The 19885-nt window shown below is 47.0% G+C and overlaps 1 protein-coding gene across 1 annotated transcript in view; it reads left to right on the top strand.

The window, feature by feature from the left end:
* LOC119432968 (voltage-dependent calcium channel type A subunit alpha-1) overlaps positions 1-19885 on the top strand; it is a 472601-nt gene that overhangs the window by 96657 nt on the left and 356059 nt on the right. The window contains exon 2 of the mRNA XM_049671300.1: positions 13426-13756. Within this exon, the coding sequence (XP_049527257.1) occupies positions 13426-13756 (331 nt within the window). The remainder of the gene's footprint in view (positions 1-13425; positions 13757-19885) is intronic.

Genomic DNA, 19885 nt, shown 5'->3' with positions numbered 1-19885 from the left:
CGACGGCGGCTAATTTCGAAATCGCTGCGCCCACGGCAATGTAGCTTCGCTGGTGAGTTTCGAAACTTGGGCGCCTCGCGCAGTTGTGCATAAACGGAACCGCGTTAACGCGCACAACCGCGTTTAAAAAGTAATCAGTTATCGCAGGGACGACACCTTATTCGAAGCAGGCGCCTAAGCTTTCCTTCATCAAGCTGTTCCTCGTAGAATATTTTAAGCCGAACGGTTCTGTCTCTGAGCTTTTTTGGCCATTAATTTGGAAGGTAGGTTTTAACTGCTCTATTTTAGGCCCGGGTACTGTCCGTGGACGCATTATTAATGATGACACAACGTACTGAAGTTCCGCGCTCTTGTACAGACGCGCAGGGTATACAGTGACTCACGTTTTTTTTTTTTTTTCTTTTTTTTTTGCTATATTAACTTTGCTTTGTAATTGCAGCTGCTTTATTTTCGCTCTAAATTCTAGAGAAGATTACATATGTTTTCCTTTCGCATCATTCAATAAAACACTTGACTTCTCTCCCTGCCTGGTTAGCCCCGACAAAGTTAGAAACCACCGGTAATTGTACGGCCACCTCACCATAGTCAAAAAAAGTTGCTGCATAGAAGTTAACTGGTTTCGTCGTCCATCTGCGGCTCGAAGTCCGGACAAGCGAAGTGTTTTATCGAATGGTGCACACGAAACAAACAAGCAACGAAAAAAACGCTCTTTTTGCAAAACTTGACGAGCACAGGGTATAAAGAGGCAAGCACATAACCTTCTCTCGAAGTTAGAATAAGAACGCAGGCACACAGGCACCGCGACGCCTTGCACCCGTCGTTTCGTCTTGCCTTCTGAGTTATTTTCTTTGTCGTGTATTCGGCTTGAAAAATTTTGTCTGTCTTGGTAGCTGTGCCTCGATCGGTTGTCCTTAGCCATGTCCCAGATGAAAGGGCAGAAAAGTTGGATTTCGGACACCTTATTGGTGTCTGACCACTGACGGTTACGAACCTTCGTGACACAGCAGTAATTCATCATGGTACAGCAGAATCGATGACAAATCGTTAAGGGCAAAATGCACGCAAAAGCGCGAATAATGTATGATGTTTCGAGGATGCGTCCAAAACATCTTGGCACCTAAGTGAACCTTTTTTCTCAGCATCGTGTCACGTCACGCGGACGCCTCTCAGAGATTGTTCTTAAAACGGCGATGTTTGAACATTTTTCCCACAAAATTGCGCTTTGTGAAACATTAGGTTAAAGGCAATTCACTCGCTATAAACTATGTGCTTTATGAAATGCGAGTCTCTGTTCAATAAATCGGCCTGCAGGGATTGTGCGAGTGGCTGTTAAGGTTTGGTAACGATCGATTCTATTTTTTTCTGTGCTCTGCAATGTGCAGATGTTGCTATTATTTGACAACATTGTTTCATTAGTTGTTATTTATCTAGGCTGCGAGGGAAAAAGAAAAGAAGTAGCCGCCAACGGCCATGATGCCAGCATCAGACAACGTTTGTTTATTAATAATAGGAGTACCATAAAGAGTTTTCAACGTTGCACCCATGAGGTCACTGATGTCACAGAATTTGCCTGTTTCAATGCTCTTTCTGTGTAGCCTAAATCCACAAAAGTTGCCGTGCTTTCACGCATTCTGACGTAAGGTATTCTTTTCTTTAGCGATACGATATAACTACCGGCGAGTGGACGCTGTTGAACTCTGTAACGGAATGTAGGACTGCTGTGGAAAGAGCAAAGTGGGGTCGACACTCATTTGTCGTACTTGAAACATCTCTGGCTTTGTAAGCGTCTACTCATGGCAAGCGTGACACCTATTCCCAGCTTCCTAAAGCGTCATTCTCCGATCTAGCAACACCTAATATTTCTATTTAGCGTCACTTTCACTGCTGCATTCTGGAGAAAAAAAAAATCACCGACGATTACGACACTCCTAAATGCGAATTTTCAGCGCACCTGTTTAGGTGTTTTAAATTCGCGATATATTATGGCAAAGAATTTGATTCTGAACGACATGGTCCTCTCGGCGGCGGCGCTGATCCTCTGCACGGGCAGATCGTTTGGCAGCAGCAGAAGACGAAGCATTTCCATCGGTTGTGTCGCTCGTTCTTCAGTAAGAAAGCGTGAACACGAGAACGCAGTCGCTCGCGCGGAGCGCATTCTCTAGCGGTGGCGACGTAGGCCAAGTAGCGCATGCGCAATGGGTCCGAAGCCCACGCCAACGCTTTGTTTTCATATATGGTATCGGCGGACGCGCTCACCACATGCCTGGTGGCCGCCGTGGAAGCTGTCTCGTGCCGCACTACGCTTTTTGTTCTCACGCTTTCGCCATTCCCTCCTCCTCCTCCACTTTCCTCCTCGCGCTCTCTTCGCTAACGCCGTTTTTCCCTGCTGCGCTCCGCGTTCGCTTTATCATCCTTCGCTGTGGTCGTTCGCTCAGTTACGCCGAGGGACGCCGACGCTCTACGCTGGAGCGGGCGCCTAAGAGCTGCGCTCAAAAAAAAAAAAAGAAAAGAAAACGCCTAGGGGCCGGGTAGTACTGCGAGCATTCGCTTCATTTTCATCACTCATTTCGCCGAGCAGGCCAATCGCGGTGATAGTGGGAGCGTTAGCCACCTTTTCCTGTGAACCAGACATATCGAAAATGATAAGAATCGCTGCAAATCACGTTTCTACAACTCCTTGTTTGAAGAACAAAAAGAAAGGTAACGAAGATGACACGCTCTTGATTATCAGTTGGAATTAAGGCGCTGCGCGGAAATGTGAGTGCACCAAACTTTTGTATACATGTAGAACCTGCGTGGCGCGTACTATCGGCGCCCTGGGAGGCAAGAGGGCATTGAATGTAAAACATGCAGGAGTCGGATACTTCAAATTATGAAGTACAACACGTTCGGACAGCCTCATACACTGTAACAAAGAAGTCACGGACTGTTCTTCTTATTATTGTTTAACGGTAACAGGGTAACACATTACCGTTGGCTGTCACAACACATCACTATATCTGCATTATACAGACGCCGTCCACGCCGGCTCTTCCGGAGCGCGGTTCTTCATCTCTACGCTATACAGCAATAGCAAGATGCGAAGGCAAAACTGGCAGCGGCTGTGTGTATGCAATATGTTCTGTAAATGATGGCTTAACCAGATAGCCGTTCGCGATGGTAACACTGCGGCTCACGAAAGACGCGAAGAAGCTTGTGCCGTGCCCGATTCTCACCTACTACTAAAGCGCATCTGAGGACTTTAACTACAACCACCGGGGCGTCGTTGCCACCCTCTCCATCTTTCGCTTTCTCTTCAGACATGGGAAAAGAACACGACGAAAGGAAGAAGAAGAAGCGACAGTGTTCACGGTGCCATCTATAGGTTTTGCGCGGTACTAGTACGACAGTACACGCCCAGACACGAATGTCAAATAAGTTCCAGGATAGTGCGATCTGTCGCATTTCAGAGGGAGCTGCCCTCACGCTTGTCTGCGCAAGCTGTTGCAAGTTTAGCCATCGTGTGCGTCCCCGGTTTCACCACCAAGCTCTCCGACACTTCATTTTCGGACTCGGACCACCGTCCACGATCATCGCTCGAGTTAGGCCGTGCCTGTATCGATGGAGCAGCAATTTGATGGATGTTCTGTGACTTGGGGCTTCTTCTTTCCGGGTGACAGCTCAAATCGAAGTCCTGTTTTATTTTATTTTTATTTTCCCTATGAAAGGGAACATACTGCTGCTCTGTTACGTGAGTAATATCAAGTGGTGAGTGCATGCCTGCTTTGGCTATGTGGGGCTGTTCTAGATGTGAGTATACAAGTGGCACAGATGGAGTGTGCTATTGTAACAAAAATATACAGATCAAATCTCTCGACGCGAAGCAATCTGACGTCGAATTTCGAATCATGAAGTGCTACCGGATGCGCAACAAGCGCTGCCAAAACGCGAAAGCAAACAGGGGGCTGTGCTCTGAGCCTTCAGAATGTGTGTTGAGATTTTAGTCATTGTGTATTTGTCATGCGCAAAGCGAATAAAAGCACGAGCCATGAAATGTTTATTTCTTGGAAAAAAATGTAACATTTTCCCCTAGAATTGATGTCGGGGAAAGCAATTCAAAATACCGTTTCTTTTCGGGGTTCGTTACTATACTGCTGCTGCTGCTGCTACTACTACTACTTTTCGCTTATGACTAGGAGTGGCATTCACTAAATCTTATTCATTTCCGATTGGAATGGCCGACAACGCTTTTTGCAATGCCTGTCTTTGCGAGGAGACGCTAGAACACATTCTATGCGACTGTCCTGAATATAATGTTCAGAGACAGTCCCTGGCGTCCGTTCTCGCGCACCTTGACAACAGACCTATGTCAGTTGAAGTGATTGTCACATTTTCGTCGACAGAAGACATCGCAGCTGACGGGGACGAAGGGACTACTTAGGTTTTTAAAAGAAACGGGCTTGGACAAGCGGCTGTGACAGTGATGTCACGTACCACGCAAGAGTGACGGACTGTGACTGACGATGTGTGTGCTTTGCTGTGTGCTCTCTCTCTCCTCCCCATCTTTTATTCCCCCTCATCCCGCTCCCATGTGTAGGGCAGCACACCGGTGGTGCTAAACTGGTTAACCTCCCTGCCTTTTCTTCTCTACTCTTTCCTTCCTTCCTACTACTACTACTACTATACCCGCCTATTATTATTATTATTATTATTATTATTATTATTATTATTATTATTATTATTATTATTATTATTATTATTATTATTATTATTAAGTATCGTCATTTGTTTTGGGGGTGTGTGTGTAGGGCAGTATAAAAGGGGCAGGGAGTCTTGAGCTTTTTTCCTCCTTATATCGTGTCTAACAACAGCAGTTTTCCTCAAAGAGATGGTTCTGTCACGAATTTCAAGTCATATTTGATACTTGGACGCATGTTACATATATGCCACCAATATTTTGCATCAAAAAGATATCCAATACTGCCTTCAAGTCTTTCATGTTATGACGTTGCTATAGCTCTTGTGCAAAGTTGCACAAGAACACTATGTGCTTGTGCACTCTATGCGCTACCAGGTTACTTGCCAGGAAAACGTGGTCGACGAGCATGTACAAGGACCAGGGCCCGCATTCACGAAACCTTTCCTACGTGAGATAAGTTCGTAAGGTCAATAACTAGCCAATAGCGACAGCGAACACGTTATCCGCTAAGGCGGCACACTAATCAGAAGCAACCTTTCCGAACGAAAAACTTAGTTTTACCCCAGATTTGGGCAACTTCAGGTAGTGCATCGATACGTACTTGCTTGTTTCAACCGCGCTTAAGTATCACCGAAATGCGCGGGAGTGTAGTATTTATAAATGCGAATTAAGGGTTCGTGTGGCTGACACGTACGACGAAATTAATGATCGACTTTAAGAAATATTGCAATCCTTAAAAAAACGTTTCTCGGGCTGTACTTTGCGCACGTTTGTACCGGCCGCCCATTCTAGCGAGCTGTTCTTAAATACAAGCCTCTTTGAGAATCAAGCCACGAAACTCGGCAGGAGAGAGTGAAGGACGAAAATGGCAGGAATGTTGACCAGATTTTGTACAGTTTGTTACCCTTCACGTGGGGAGGCAGAGTGAAAAACAGAGAGCGAGAGAGTTATATCAACCGCGCGCACTGTAAACAAGGCACAGTTTGTCTACAGCTGGGTACTAAAGTATGTCACCTTCAGGTACTGTCTCAAAAAAAAAAATAATAATTGAGGAACAGAATTTCATTCTACTATGCGATGTGCGCAAGGCCATAATGCTTTCTCTTTGTTGTATACTTCATTCCTAAATCTAAATTTGTGATTTTTGTGATTGCCCGACAGGATCGATTAACCTATATGTAGTGTAGTGAAGCAAGACGCAGTGCTTTATCCTTTACTAGCATTTTCTTAGCCTTCGTAGTTCTCTGCCTCGTAGTTCTGACACAGTAAACAGTTTGTCAAAATCTGCGTTTTCGGTTTTTTTTTCCTTTTCTGTCATTTACGAGAGCCGTGCACGAAGCAAACCTGTAATGTGATTCTACCCTAACAGTGTTGTCGGACGATTAACAATAACAAGCTTTTTAAAGCATTTTACGTGGTATACTCTGTGTTGTATTCAACGGGCCTGCCATTTACGCTCTGTTATGCAGGAGCTTTATGCTCCTGTTATTCATAACGTGCGACTAGGTTTGTCAGTTGACTTGAAATTAGTTGATTTCATTTCAATCTCCTATACTTCCTGTAGCGGCAAATAGCATAACTAGAATTTTGGACATTGCCCCTTCAGCCATACGTCAAATTTCACCACAATGTACGAGCCTAACTCAATGGGCAGCATATTAATAGAATGATATTTTAGCAGGCCGCCCGGATTTCAACAACTTTCAGTTAGCCAAGTCGTGAGGGCACGCCCTTCCAATAACATGCGCATTTACGGTACTTAGTCGTAACTTCCCTGCTGCATTATAGCAATGTTTCAATCCTGACCAAAGCAGTGCTATAGCGTGCAGGGAAGTTTAGACTAAGTGCCGTAAATACGCGTGTTATTAGAAGGGCATACCCTCGCGATGTTGATAACAAAAAATTGTTCAAAATCGGGCGGCCTGCTGAAATATAAATTTTTGAATATGCTACCCATTGAGGTACGTTGGTGCATTGCGGTGACGTTTGCCAGATAACCGAAGGCGCTATGTCCGAATTTCCTGGGCATGGGCCGAAACAGCAGCTATATCTTGTGGTGGCTTACCGGGGCCTTCTCGGACATTTTCCAGTGAAATGCGCTGCTCAAAGCGGGAATTATTGAGCGTTTGGCGTTGTCAGCAGCTTTCGGCTAGCAACAGCAACAGCTTTCGGCTAGCAATTTAATACAATATATTGTATGAAATTATCCTGTTGCTAAAGGGTTCCACATTAAAATATGCATTGATTGCATTCTGGCGTGCTCGAAAGAAACAAGCAGGCGGAGCTGGCGCGTTTTCTTTATATCTTTTATTGATTCCTATCTCCCGTTTAGCCCCTCGCATTTTCATTCAGTGACCTTCTAGTATACCAATTTCATGCAGTTTGTTGAATCGATGAATGCAAACATGAACAAACAGTGAGGTGGTAGCGTGCGTAGGCGCACAGCATTCACGTGCGATGTTGCACACGGAACACTACCACTTTTACAATATGGAAGCACGAACTTGAACGCAGCGTTGCATTTTGTATGTAACTTTATGCTGCAAGACATAGCACGCATTCAAGTATCGAACAAGACTCGCGAGGTGCTACTGGGCACATACCTACAGAAGAGAGGTTGGTTGTACGCCACGTGCAGAGAAAGAAATTTCGATCAACGCGACCATGGGTGCGTAAATTGGGAACCTTAAGACTGAACCGAACGCCGCCAAAATAACCACTTATAGACAGTCTTACATGCCGTCGAAAGTAGTGTGTAGAACAGAACGAAATATTGATCGCACAGAAGTTTTCGTGAAGTCAACACATCGTACGTTTCATGTTTAATCTATACTGAAAGATAAAATAGAGAGGAAAGCTAAGCTGATTTCCGAAGTATGTCGATTGAAGAACCAGTGCACGCTCACTGCAAGTCGAGGAGCAGAAGCTTTTAAGGCCAACGATGAAATGTCACTGCTACGGTGTTTATTGGCATTTCCTGCCCGACTCTCAGTTCTCACCGACTATTCAGAGGTTCCCATTCTCTTGCATTAGTGAAGACAACAGGTTGTATTGACAAATGAACGCATTTTCATGTAATACTTGCAACACATGCGGCGTTATTTGTCCGTGTTTTGCTCAAGACTTTGTCATCGGTTAGAGGTTGTGCTCGCGAGAGTAGACGTAACTGTCGTCCTTCAGTTCGAACATTTTCTTCAGTGAATCGATACTCTATTCACGCAGTTTCAAGCTGAGCGTGGTTTGAGAGTCGATCGCTCCGCCTTGAAGCCAATAGTTTTAGGTGCGCCCAGATGAGAATATCTGGAGCCAGGTCAGCACCATACGCACGCACAGACCTGAAAGATCAGCTAAGGATCACCCAGAATGACGTCCAAATTTCATAAGTTGCTAAGTACCTGTACACGCCATATCGACAAAATAATCAATTGAGCCAACCTTACGGGGTCACATTGCTACTCACATACCTATTACAGGACTACTGACACGAAAATATTCACGAGTCGTGCCATGACATCCTCCTGACTTCTGCTCTTCTCCACATTAGATTCGGGTCACACTTGGTCTCGCGCTGCTGTCCTCTCTTAAAATACAAGTAGTCTGTCTTATCTCACCTCTATTCTCGTATAGGGCTCAACAAATTCAGCTTGCGATGACGCGGTCATGGCATGTGTGCACGCGTCCCAGTGTGTGGTATTATATGGCCACCCCCTCCAATTTCTGTTTGCTGTCTAATCTCCGCTCTTTCCGTTTCACGTCTGAAGCAGAGCAGTGTTGCTTTGGCGCCCGTCTTGAACTGGTCGCAGTAATAGGTGATGTAATTAATTATTTGTTGCCATCTCAAATAATCGAGGCTTCATTCCTTGATATGTCTACAGCTATCCAACAAAGAACAGAAAACTGAAGAATAATTACATGTCAGTAGTCCTTTACAGAGCCTACGAGCGTTCTCACACAATTCATAGCTTTACAGGACATTTCAGCGTTTGCTCACGGCCACAAATCAATGGGAGAATCCCGCATTTTTCCCCACACGTGCAGTGCCCTTTCACGAGTTTAAAGCGGCTCACCGTCGACGCCTGACAGTGACAGACGTGGAGGATCTCGCTCACGTGTCACCGAGCGATGAACAGGTGGCTGGCCGCCTTTGCCTCCTTTGTTGCACCTTACCCATTTTGCATGCTACGTACTACATCGATGCAGCCAGACAAAAATTGAGCCACAGAAAAGCACCTTCGTTTTGTGCCGTTGCCATGACGGCAGCATGTCACCAAGGCCTTCGAGGTCGCCACAATAAACCTTGGTACGCGATCTGCGAAATGACACTGCATTATGAAACCAAGAAGCCACAGCCCATGCATGTGCGGGAACGTGCGTGTGAACTACTGCTCGCTGTTGCTCAGCGAACCATAACAGAGATGAGTCGCGGGGTCCGCGACATCGAATCAGCCTGGTGGTGACTTAGCTGCTCTCTCTCTCTCTCTCTCTCTCTCTCTCTGGAGTGATTGATATTGGTGCCTGGTCTTGCGCTACTGCCGCTCGCGACCTGAGGTTGTCGACGAACGTCTTATGAAATGTTTTGATGTATCTTTTAATGCGATAGGGCAATTATACGGACATTCCAGGCGCATTAGCGCCGTCGCCGCTGCCGTGCTGTCCTGGATAAAGTCCAACTGCGAAGTGATTATTATTATTATTATTATTATTATTATTATTATTATTATTATTATTATTATTATTATTATTATTATTATTATTATTATTATTATTATTATTATAAAGATCGCGCGCACCGTAAATCCAGAATTCCTGTGTAATGAGTGGAGTAGAAGTCCAAGCAGTCGCGGATTGTTTTGCTGCCTATTTCTCTTCCTTATATAAACCTTCAGGTTTCAACGCTGGTGTCAGTCAGCAGCACACAACGGCTCCTACATCTAGTCCTGTGTTGTTTGATGAAAAGCTGATCAGCGAATGCCTTAAGCGCTTGAAGCCTTCTCTATCTTGCGGTCCTGATGCCATCCCTTCCCCAATCTTAAAAGCGTACGGCGATAAATTTGCCCCAGTATTGACATCTAAATTTAATAGCTCTCTGAATACTTCCACTTTCCCTCGCATGTGGAAAACTGCTCGTGTTTTCCCTGTATTTAAGTCTGGCTGTAAAACCGATGTCGCAAATTATCGCCCGATTTCTCTTCTCTGTGCCACGTCTAAGGTTTTTGAGCTGGCTCTTCACAACGTATTGTCTTGTACTGTGAAGAACACATTGATTCCGAATCAGCATGGGTTCCTCACCGGCCGCTCCACTATCACAAATCTCACAAGCTTCTTGACACATATCTCCGCGCCGGTACTTCAAAGGGGGCAAGCAGACACCATATATTGCGACCTCAGTAAAGCTTTTGATCTGGTAAGCCACTCACTGCTTCTCATCAAGCTTACGCACTTTGGTGTTGACTCGTCAATTGTAAATCTCTTGCGGAGTTATCTTATTGGTAGATCATGTTTTGTTAACGTCAACGGCCAAACGGTACATGGTAACCAGCGGCGTTCCTCAAGGATCAGTGTTAGGACCACTACTTTTTAAAATTTTTATTAATAACGTTCTTTCCGCCATTCGGCATTCTTCATTCCTTGTATATGCCAATGACATAAAGATTTTTAAGATAATTCACACTGTTGATGACTGTCGCATCCTGCAGTCTGACCTGCTTTCTTTTTCTAAATGGTGCACAGATAATAACCTCACCTTGAATACTGCTAAGACCAAAGTCATGACTTTCACCCGCAAAACAGCAAGCATTTCTTTTTCTTATTCAGTAGATTCTGTACCATTGCGTAAGGTCCGTGAGATCAATGATCTCGGCGTACTTTTTGATACAACCTTACACTTTTCAGCTCACACTAAACGCGTCGCAATGCGGGGCATGCGCACTCTTGGCTCTGTTTGCAGACTGTCGAGAGAATTCAATTCTCCTACACCGTTCCGTAAGTTGTACACAACAATCTGTCTTCCTCAACTCCAACACGCGTCGGTCGTCTGGAATGGCATTTCTAGATCCAACAGTGACATTATAGATTGGGTCCAGAAAAAGTTTCTAAGCATATATCATCACCGCTTTGCTAACGCGGACGCTGGGCCCTGATCTAGCACTGTTGGATTATTGCCAGTGCCGTTACTTCGCTGCCGACGTAATCGCACTGACCTGCTTTTCCTTTTCAAACTCCTTCACGGTATCCTCATGTGCCCCGAACTCCTCAGTTGTATCACGTTCGTATTCCGCGCAAGATTACCAGAGAACACAGACCTTTCCATGTTGCTGCCTGTCACCACCAACACTCAACCGTCCATAGAATAGAGTCTTTATAACGCCCACTTTCACGAAATTGAGATTTTTCACAACTATCTGTCTTTGTTCTGCTGTGAGCTTTCCGGTGTTGTGTCTTAGTTTCACATATTGTTCAACTTCGCCTCTCCTCCTTTTTATTATGTATGCATTTTGCGCCTTCGGTTACATGGTACCTTTTCTTTTCAAGATTGTTATTTTGTATTCATTGTTTTTTTACTGATATTCTCCTGCTGTATTTCTTTTTCTATGTATACGTGCGCCAGCACCTAGACCTCACGGTTGTTCCTGGGCACGATAAATAAATTATTATTATTATTATTATTATTATTATTATTATTATTATTATTATTATTATTATTATTATTATTATTATTATTATTATTATTATTATTGGCCTTTGAAACGGGGCGGCGACAAATGGCCACCAAACCTGGAAGAGAATGAGTGGCCCACGCGCCTAAAGTTGGAGGTAACGTAATCGAGTCTGCGCTGCCCTACGGCCCCACGGCCGGGCTAGAGGAGACGTCCGCTCTCCTCCTCTAGCCCGGCCGTGGCTGCCCGCGTGGCCGAGAGCATACGCCGCCGGAGGTCATCTGCTGCGGGTGCAACGGTGATGGTGGGCATGCAATGACGAGCCGAGATGGCTGTTGGCTTCATGCGCGCTGTCGTCTCGCGTGGCTGCTGTTTGAGGTCGCGTTTTGGGGACGCGGCTCATTTGAAATGGTGGAAATGCTACGAATCTTATTTAGTGTAATTGTCTAATACTTCGCTATCGCTATCCATGCTTCGCTCTTCGGGCGAAACTGACTTTTTCTTTATTTGTATCCCTCATTACGTAACACCCTAAAATGGGCCTTTCAGCGATCAATAAATGATGGTGATGATGATATTGTGAATAAGCAGTATAAAGTGACGTCGCAGACCTGTTTACAAAAGCTCAAACGCGATTTCAGGTTGGTTGAATTGAGCTGTCGACCTGGTTTCTAAAGGACTCAAAATGGAGTAAAAAAGGGGTGCCATGCTTATAAAGCAACTTCATGACTGTTTTTTTTTTTTCGGTATTTGAGAGGTGGCTTTAGATTTCTCTGCGCCTCCTGTCACACGTAAGACACGTAAGAAACTAAACCGGGCAGACGTCACTGGTGACGTTACAGGCACGTGCCGTGAATGACGATTTGCATCGACAGGGTCGGGAGATTGTGTTTTCTTACAGCGAATAATAAATGTTATTGTGCGCAGATTCTTCCTGGCAAAAATGATAACGCAAAGATTGCTTTATGACGTGCCGCCTTACTGCCGAAATATTTAAGCAAGTAGATAAGTGGAACGCAATCGTTCCATTAATCAAGGGTTTTAACGTCTCGAAACTACACATTGGGTAATGAGGCAGGCGTAGTCGAAGCCTCCGGATTACGTTTGACCACCTGGGGTTCTTTCACGTGCACCCAAAGTATAGTACGCGGGCGTTTTTGCATTCCGCACCCATCTGAATGCTGCTTCCGCGGATGAAAGTCGAACCTGTGAGCTCGTGCTCAGTAGTACAGTGCCATATCCACTAAGCCAGCCACCGAGGCGGGTGCAGTCGTTCGGAATAATGACAGCATTAGCATTGCTGCTTCTGCGTTGACGTCACGAGCGGCAAGCACAGGGTGGCCAGTCGTGGTACGGATCGCGAATGTGCACGTCCACATATCGCAAATAATTTGCGGAAAAACTACACAACTCACGCCATTTTGTGCACATGATCAACTGAGTGGCCACGAGAAAGCATGATAATGATTTTGTTCAAGTCGGTACACCTCGAAATTTCAACAGAATTTCACCCAGCGTTAAAGAATCCCAAGTGGTCGAAATTGAAGTTTTAAGCTGATTTCACCATTGGGTTCATTGCAAGGGTCGGAGAAAAAAGCTACCTAAGGAGCTTGACAAGCCCTTCAGCCCCCTTTTTCGGAGCCCTATAGAACCTTCCAGAGCCTTCCACCACAGCTTCTCTGATAGCTGACAACGGTACCACGTTCCGAATCACGTAAAAGATAACATTCATTATTTCTTCGGGGAATCGAAGCGCACTGACCATGCGCAAAGAAACAAGTTATATCGTACCAGCATTGCTGGACTTTACTTTGAAATGACTGTCCGAAGATTACATGGAGATCGCGCTTCATTATTTGGACGCGTGTGACACTTATATACTTCTCGTAATGCGTAAAGGTAAAGAAAGTACCTTTCGCGTTTGCATAAGTGGCAGGTCTTCGAGCTCGAATCATCGTGTGGCAGTTCCTGTGAACGCTACAATATTATTGCGTCAATGTTGGCGTTCGGCTTCCCGGGAGCCACTTGTCGCGATGACCTATACCACGAAGGCGATCGGGCTCATCACGCCTTGTGCTTCCTTCCTTGCAGAGCGCGCAGCGTGGCCGTTGAAGGCGCGGGGTGCGCCATGACGGGGCCCACTGTTGGCAGGCCGGGCGGCGGCCGTCGCGGCTCGGCACCGCTGCCCGTCCAGCGGAGGGCGTCGCTGTCGCCCCAGCCGCCGGGCGTGTCGGCGCCCACGTCGCTGGGGCCGTCGCCCAAACAGTCGCCAAGGCCCTCGGTCGAAGGCTCGCCCAAGGAGTCGCCGCCGCCGGCCGAGCAGGACGGCCCACCCTCGCCGGGGGGCGCATCTCCCGCTCAGTCGACGACCTCGGCGCTGGCCACGCTGCAGGACCCGGCCGCCGCTGCAGCCGAACCCAAGGTGAGAGAGAGAGAACTAACTTTATTAAAGGTCCTCAAGGGTCCTGGGCACCCCTTACGGGGGCTGGCCCGGTGGCTCCGCCCATGTGGGGACTGGGAGTCGGAGCTCGCCAGCCACCTGTTGGGGCTTCTGGATGGTCTGGTGGTGAAGGGCCCTGTCGGGGCTCCTAAGGTGGTTGATCCAGTCGTCCTCTGTGGCAGGAGACCCGAAGCAAGCGTTTAGCGCGGGACACTGCCACAGCATGTGATCTAAGTCGCACTTTGGATTTTGGCATTTAGTGCATTCTGGCCTTATGTCTGGGAGGTATTTGCTGCATATATAGGGGTTGGGAACCCAAGGGGAGAAACCTTCTCGGCGTGACTGCAGCTCACTCGCAGCGCATGATGACTCTCTCACACATATTCTGAAGAAGAGCATGTTTGCCTTCTTATTCAAATTCCGGGGCCGCTCAGTTTTGCCACAGCGCTTTGCGATGTTCATTCAGCAGAACCCGCGGACACGCAATCGTTAAATGTCTGAGCTGTATTGCAGATTTTGAGAGAAGCTCTTACTGGGTACTGGATGCGCTGGAGAAAAAGTCTGCTGCAAATGTCAAATGTCTAAAATTCGTTCAGAGAACCATTGCATCTAGTGAAACGAAATTCCTGCGAAATATTGGCCATATTAAGGGTGGTGTGTAGAGAAAAAGTGTATATGGGATTTAATTTTCTCTTTCTTGTTTTAGTGGGAGGGGGGGTGGAAGGGAGGAGAGGGGATGTCCGAGTTTCTCTGAATTGCGTAATTGCGCTTTGGAGCTCGCAACACGTCGTTGTTTCAGAACTATTGGACGTATCAAGAGAAAGCTTTGAACAAAGTGTGCCGACAGGAGAAGCATGTTCGGTAGAAATGCAAAAGTTGTAGGTTTGTTGGATGTGCCGAAGAATGTTTTAGAACTGGTGCTCTGCTCCAGCCTTTATTTGTTTCTTCGAACAGTGTATTTAATTTTAGAATTACATAGAAGTAAACGGCTCAACATTTATGTACGAAATTTTGCACATATAGGTGGAGTCCTATAGGTGGCCCTGGGTAAATAGAAATAAATAAACCCTTTAAAGTATTTACAAGTTAACAGTGTAGAGTGTTAAGTAGTATATGATCACGCGTTCAACACTCCCTCCACTGACGCAACAATTGTGGTTGGAAACTTAAAATGATTTTTTTATGAGCCAGAACCATGCTATGATTGAGGCACGCCGTAGGGGTACTACGAACTAATTTTGACTACCTGGGGTTCTTTAATATGCACTCAATTCACGGTACACAGGCGTTTCTGCATTTCGCCCCCATCGAAATCCAGCTGTGTGGCCGGGATTTGATCCCGCACCCTCGAGCTTAGCAGTGCAACGCCAAGCGACTACGCCACCACGACGGGCGGGGCTTGAAGCGAGTATGTAAGTGGTGAAGAGTTCTTTCGAGGTCTGCGAAAAAGTGGCACAGGAACAGTACTAAAGTGCCGGGAAAGTACTAAGGCTCTAACAAGGAACAGGGTGTTTCGACAGCAGCGCCGCCTCGCGGTGCTGCTCTCCAGGCACCCTCTCCAGGCACGCGGCCTCTTCGTCTAAACCTCTGCTTTATTGGAATTTCAGTTGGTACATTGCAAAGGGGGGCGCACAAGACTGTCCTTGCTTTTTTTTTTTTTTGTAGCGTTAGCTACACTGGCCTAGCCAAGCCCGTTTCGCGCGGCACATCAAGAGCCGTGCTGCGCATGCGCAAGGATCAATGATGTCACATGGCTTGCGCACCGGAGCCACCGGAGCCGGCACCTCTCGCGCACTCCACCGCCGCCACGCGCGACTCACCGCCGCCGGTCTGCGCATTCCAGAGGAGTGACGTCGTAGCCGTGGTAGACGCACTGGCGTCGGCGCGCGCTCGCTGTGCAGTCGCCGTCTGACACTGCGCTGGAGCCGCTGCGCTTCTGACTGGCGTTTGCCAGTGTGGTATAGCCATGGAGAAGGAGAGCGCAAATGCTGCTCAACAGCGCAGAAGAACGGAGAAGCTTGACTCATCGGATCCCGAAGTAGTTGCCTGGCAATTAGCGGTTGAGCGTAGGAGGAATGAACAGAAGAAGGCTATATACATGTGCCACATAATACGTATACCGCGTGTGTGTCATTGGAGCAGCAGTAAGCATGACAATCAAGCTAATCCTTGACAATCTAGACAACCAGGAAAGCTAAGAATAATCAGCTGAACCTTTGCTAACGCTACGTATATCCTGGCATAGCCGAGCTAAGCCACTGCAACTTTTTTTTTTTATGTGTCTACTAAAGACTTGTCATATTCCTTGTGACAGCGATCGCTACCTCCCTACCTTTATATCACCACCGTTTTGGTTATTAAAAGACCCCTCACGAGGCCTCATCGGAACATTTTGTTATGCGCTAGAAGTTTTAAAACACAGACAAGTTAGCGTTCTGCTGCAGAAATATTTAAAAAGCGCTTAGTAATAATGGAAATAAAAGCAAATTAAATGTTACAAAGCTATGGTGCGAGGAGGCAAGCTACCCTCCCCGCTGTGAAAGCACTCTCCCACTGCTTCGACTAGGTTCCGCAATGCTTTCTCCCGTTCCAGAGCCGAAGGTGATGTTTTCTGTCTCTCATTCGTTTCGTTGCTGGGCGCCGCATTTCTGGTGGAGGATTTGATCGTTGTCTGTTTCTCGGGAATAGTCTTACTATTGGCGTTTCTGTTGGCAAAGCCCGTGACTTGGTACGCGAGGGCTGTAACGTCGTCTGGGCTGGCGAGCAAATTGGTGAGCAAATGGGCTGGCCATGTAAAGACGTTATTATAATTTCGCAGGACCATTTCCTGCGCAGTAAGAGGAAAGCGATGTCGAAGGAGGCAGGCGCGTCTTGCCCTAATGGAGAATACTAATACAAGCGACACAACCGAAACTGGGATTATGATAGTCGCCAACGAGAGAGAAAGGTGTACCAAATCAACGAATAGAATATGCAAGTAGTTAAGGTCAACCCGGGACCGCTGCGGTGGCGAAACGGTCGAGCGTCCGCCTAGTATGATCCGCAACGCCGGTTGTGGTCCAAAGATCGAGTCAGAGCCCTGTGTTGTCAAAACACAACAAAATATATTCTTCAAATAAGGCAGTTACATACACACATGTACACTTCGGCTAAGGACATCACAATGCAATTCAGATGGATGTTAACAAAACTCTGGAAAATAATTAACGATAAGCACTAAGAGTCCAACATGACAGTACAGAATGAATAGGAACACAAAGTGTCCAATCGTATTCACCCATGCTGGTCTTGAGCCGGACGATCTCGGCGTAGCTCAAGGCAAATCTCGAAGAAGGAACTTCTTCCGGAAATGCAGACTCTCGAGGAACTCGTCGGTTAGCTTGCCAGGGAATCCCCTTCTTCCGCAGACGGTCCGTCGTCACGTCACATTTCTTCACCGGCGCGGTCTGATCCCTCTGTCGAAGCTTCCGCGGGCTTGGATGATGCGCGGCGGGCGCTTTGATTTTGCGCACTTTTTTGAGAGCCATAATTGCTATAACTAATATCTAGGCTGCAGAAAGGAGTGCCAATATTGCCGTTATAGCCGCCCCAGACGACTCTTTACAAAGGTTGTTGTTTCAATTCGATACGAATACCCAAACCAAACCGCTGCATTCATGGCATTGTACTCGACATGCCACTGTACTCGACTTCAAGATCACACTAGTACGATGCTTCTGCGTCAGGTGCTGCTACTGTCGTTTGTTCTGTCGAAAAAAGTATTTGTCTCAGATTCGAAGCCGATGATGAGGGACGGCCGACGTAGAACGATGCCCTGCGATTTCGACAACCGTTAATTTAAAATCACACGAGACAGATTTATCTGCAGCGTACGGCGCTCCCCTTCGGCCTAATGCTGTCATGGCCATAAAATTGAGAACGTTGAATACGTCCCTCTTGAATGCCCAAAATAACCCGCAGAAAGAAGAGCAATTAGAAATTCACTAGGAAATCTGGACAAGTGCCCCTTTACTATGCACAAAACATTGGACCGTGGTCAACGAGCCAACTGCAGCAAGAAGCGTACATAATAAAATGCCTTTTAGTGTACATAAGTGTTTGTGATAAGTTGGGCTGCATAGCAATGCATGTGTTGTACTCATTATGTTCTGTAGTGCGGACAAAGCTCGAATTAAGCTGTGTGTTTGGACCAGCCAACAATGTTAGTATACGGGAGGACACCTGTGTCATTTGTTAAAGACTGTAAAGTGTATCGCGTATTCTTTTCAGCTGAGGTATTCCCTACCTAAATACCTCAAAACAGGAAACCTTAAAACATAACGGCACAAATACAGCCGTGGTTTCACCACATTCAAGCATAGTTCAGCTGACATGGTCAGTTGCTTGTCGCTGCATTTGTACACAACTGCCAAGGATGATCTGCTTGAGACACATTGGTGCTCTCTTCTAGAAGTTCTAGAATGTACGCCGAAACCATGACAGTTATGACTCGATAAAAAGCGGTCCGCAGTCGGCTATAGAAGAACCGTGTAGTTGTGAGGCAGCATAGCTAAAAAAAAAGTTGACAGTCACTTTAGTATACGCTAAAGAGGATGAAGGCGAAACCCTGCGCGCTCACGAGACATTCATATAAGTACTTTGACATTCTCATTCGAATGCGTTGTTACGCGTTTTTCTCTTTATTTGTTCGCTTTTTTGGTCGCCTAGACATCGCCACTGGTTCTGCGTGGTTAATGGCACATTAGAACAGTCGTGGCAAGTCTACGAAGACCATTAAGACACATATGCAGGTTCACCGAATGATATCTTTTTTTTTAGCCCTTTAATCGACGAGGGTAGCTACATGGGCTTGTATATATGGTGCCTTCTACTTTCTTGTCGCTCAGGCAGAATGAGAGGGACACGGAAAGGCAAATTAGACAAACACACAGCGCTAACTTTCAAAAACATATTTATTTCCAGTTCTCGTCAGGCGTACTTATACTCCTCAAAACAACATAACAAACGTGTACCTTTCTCGGCAAAGAACAAAACCGGGAAAACCACGCGCAGACAATTTTGTGGCCGCACTGATTATATAGAAGGTGGTCCGTTCAACGCGAACGGAGATAATCGAGCTCTTTTTTTATTGCGATAGCAATTATATGGACACTCCTAGCGCATTTTATTGCGATAGCAATTATATGGACACTTCAACCGGATTTCTGCCGTCGGCGTCGCCGTCGCCGTCGCCGTCGCCGTCGCCGTCGTCGTCGCCGTCGCCGTCGCCGTCGCCGTGAGGTTCCGTATAGATAAAATCTTCACCGCGCGCCGTATGCCCGAGCGCAAGCGTGCTGGGACGCACGCACTCAATCCCCCACGCGCAAGCAACGAAGCGGGAAGCCAGCGCCGGAGGGAGCGGGGAGGGGGGGGGGGGAGCACTTCTACTGTGCCAACAACCGCGCTCGTCGCTCGACCGCACGGTCTCTTATCTCTCCCGCGCGCAAGCAAGGAAGCGGGAAGCCAGCGCCGGAGGAAGCGGGGGGGGGGGGGGGGGGGGCGCTTTTCTTTTGCCAACAACCGCGCTCGTCGCTCGCCGCACCGTCTCTTATCTCCACACGGCTCTGACCTTTATGAGCCGTGCATTCGCGGCTCAGTTCCTGTTGAAGCGATAGACCGCACGTACCTTCGCCCGCAGCGGCGTATGCTTGCTGCCAGCGTTTTGACAGTCGTTGTCTGCAGTCATTCAGTGTGATCTCTTCCTGTTGTTTGTGCGCGCTCACACCACGCTTGTTCATTCAGTTAGTAATAGTCGGGTCACATTTTCCAACGCACGCTACACATGTAATGCTGCCCGGATCGGCAGTGCAGCGCTACAGGTGTGTCCCTTCGCACGCGCGCTGCCCACGGGAAGCGCTTCTCATCAACACCACCGTTTCACACGCGCCTTCTCGTGGTCATCGAGTCTCTCTTCATGTCGGTCTACTTACGCCGCAGCACACCTGCTTAGTTAATCAGCTCATGTTACTACAATTCATATTGTTACCAAAGCCGCTCACCTTACTTCGTATGACTTTGCTGTGTTGCTATCGCATTCATTGCTTCGCCGTTAGGGCGAAACTGTGACATTTT

This window comes from Dermacentor silvarum, chromosome 1 (genome assembly GCF_013339745.2).
Source record: "Dermacentor silvarum isolate Dsil-2018 chromosome 1, BIME_Dsil_1.4, whole genome shotgun sequence".
Classification (NCBI taxonomy): domain Eukaryota; kingdom Metazoa; phylum Arthropoda; class Arachnida; order Ixodida; family Ixodidae; genus Dermacentor; species Dermacentor silvarum.
This window is presented reverse-complemented; position numbering and strand designations above follow the sequence as displayed.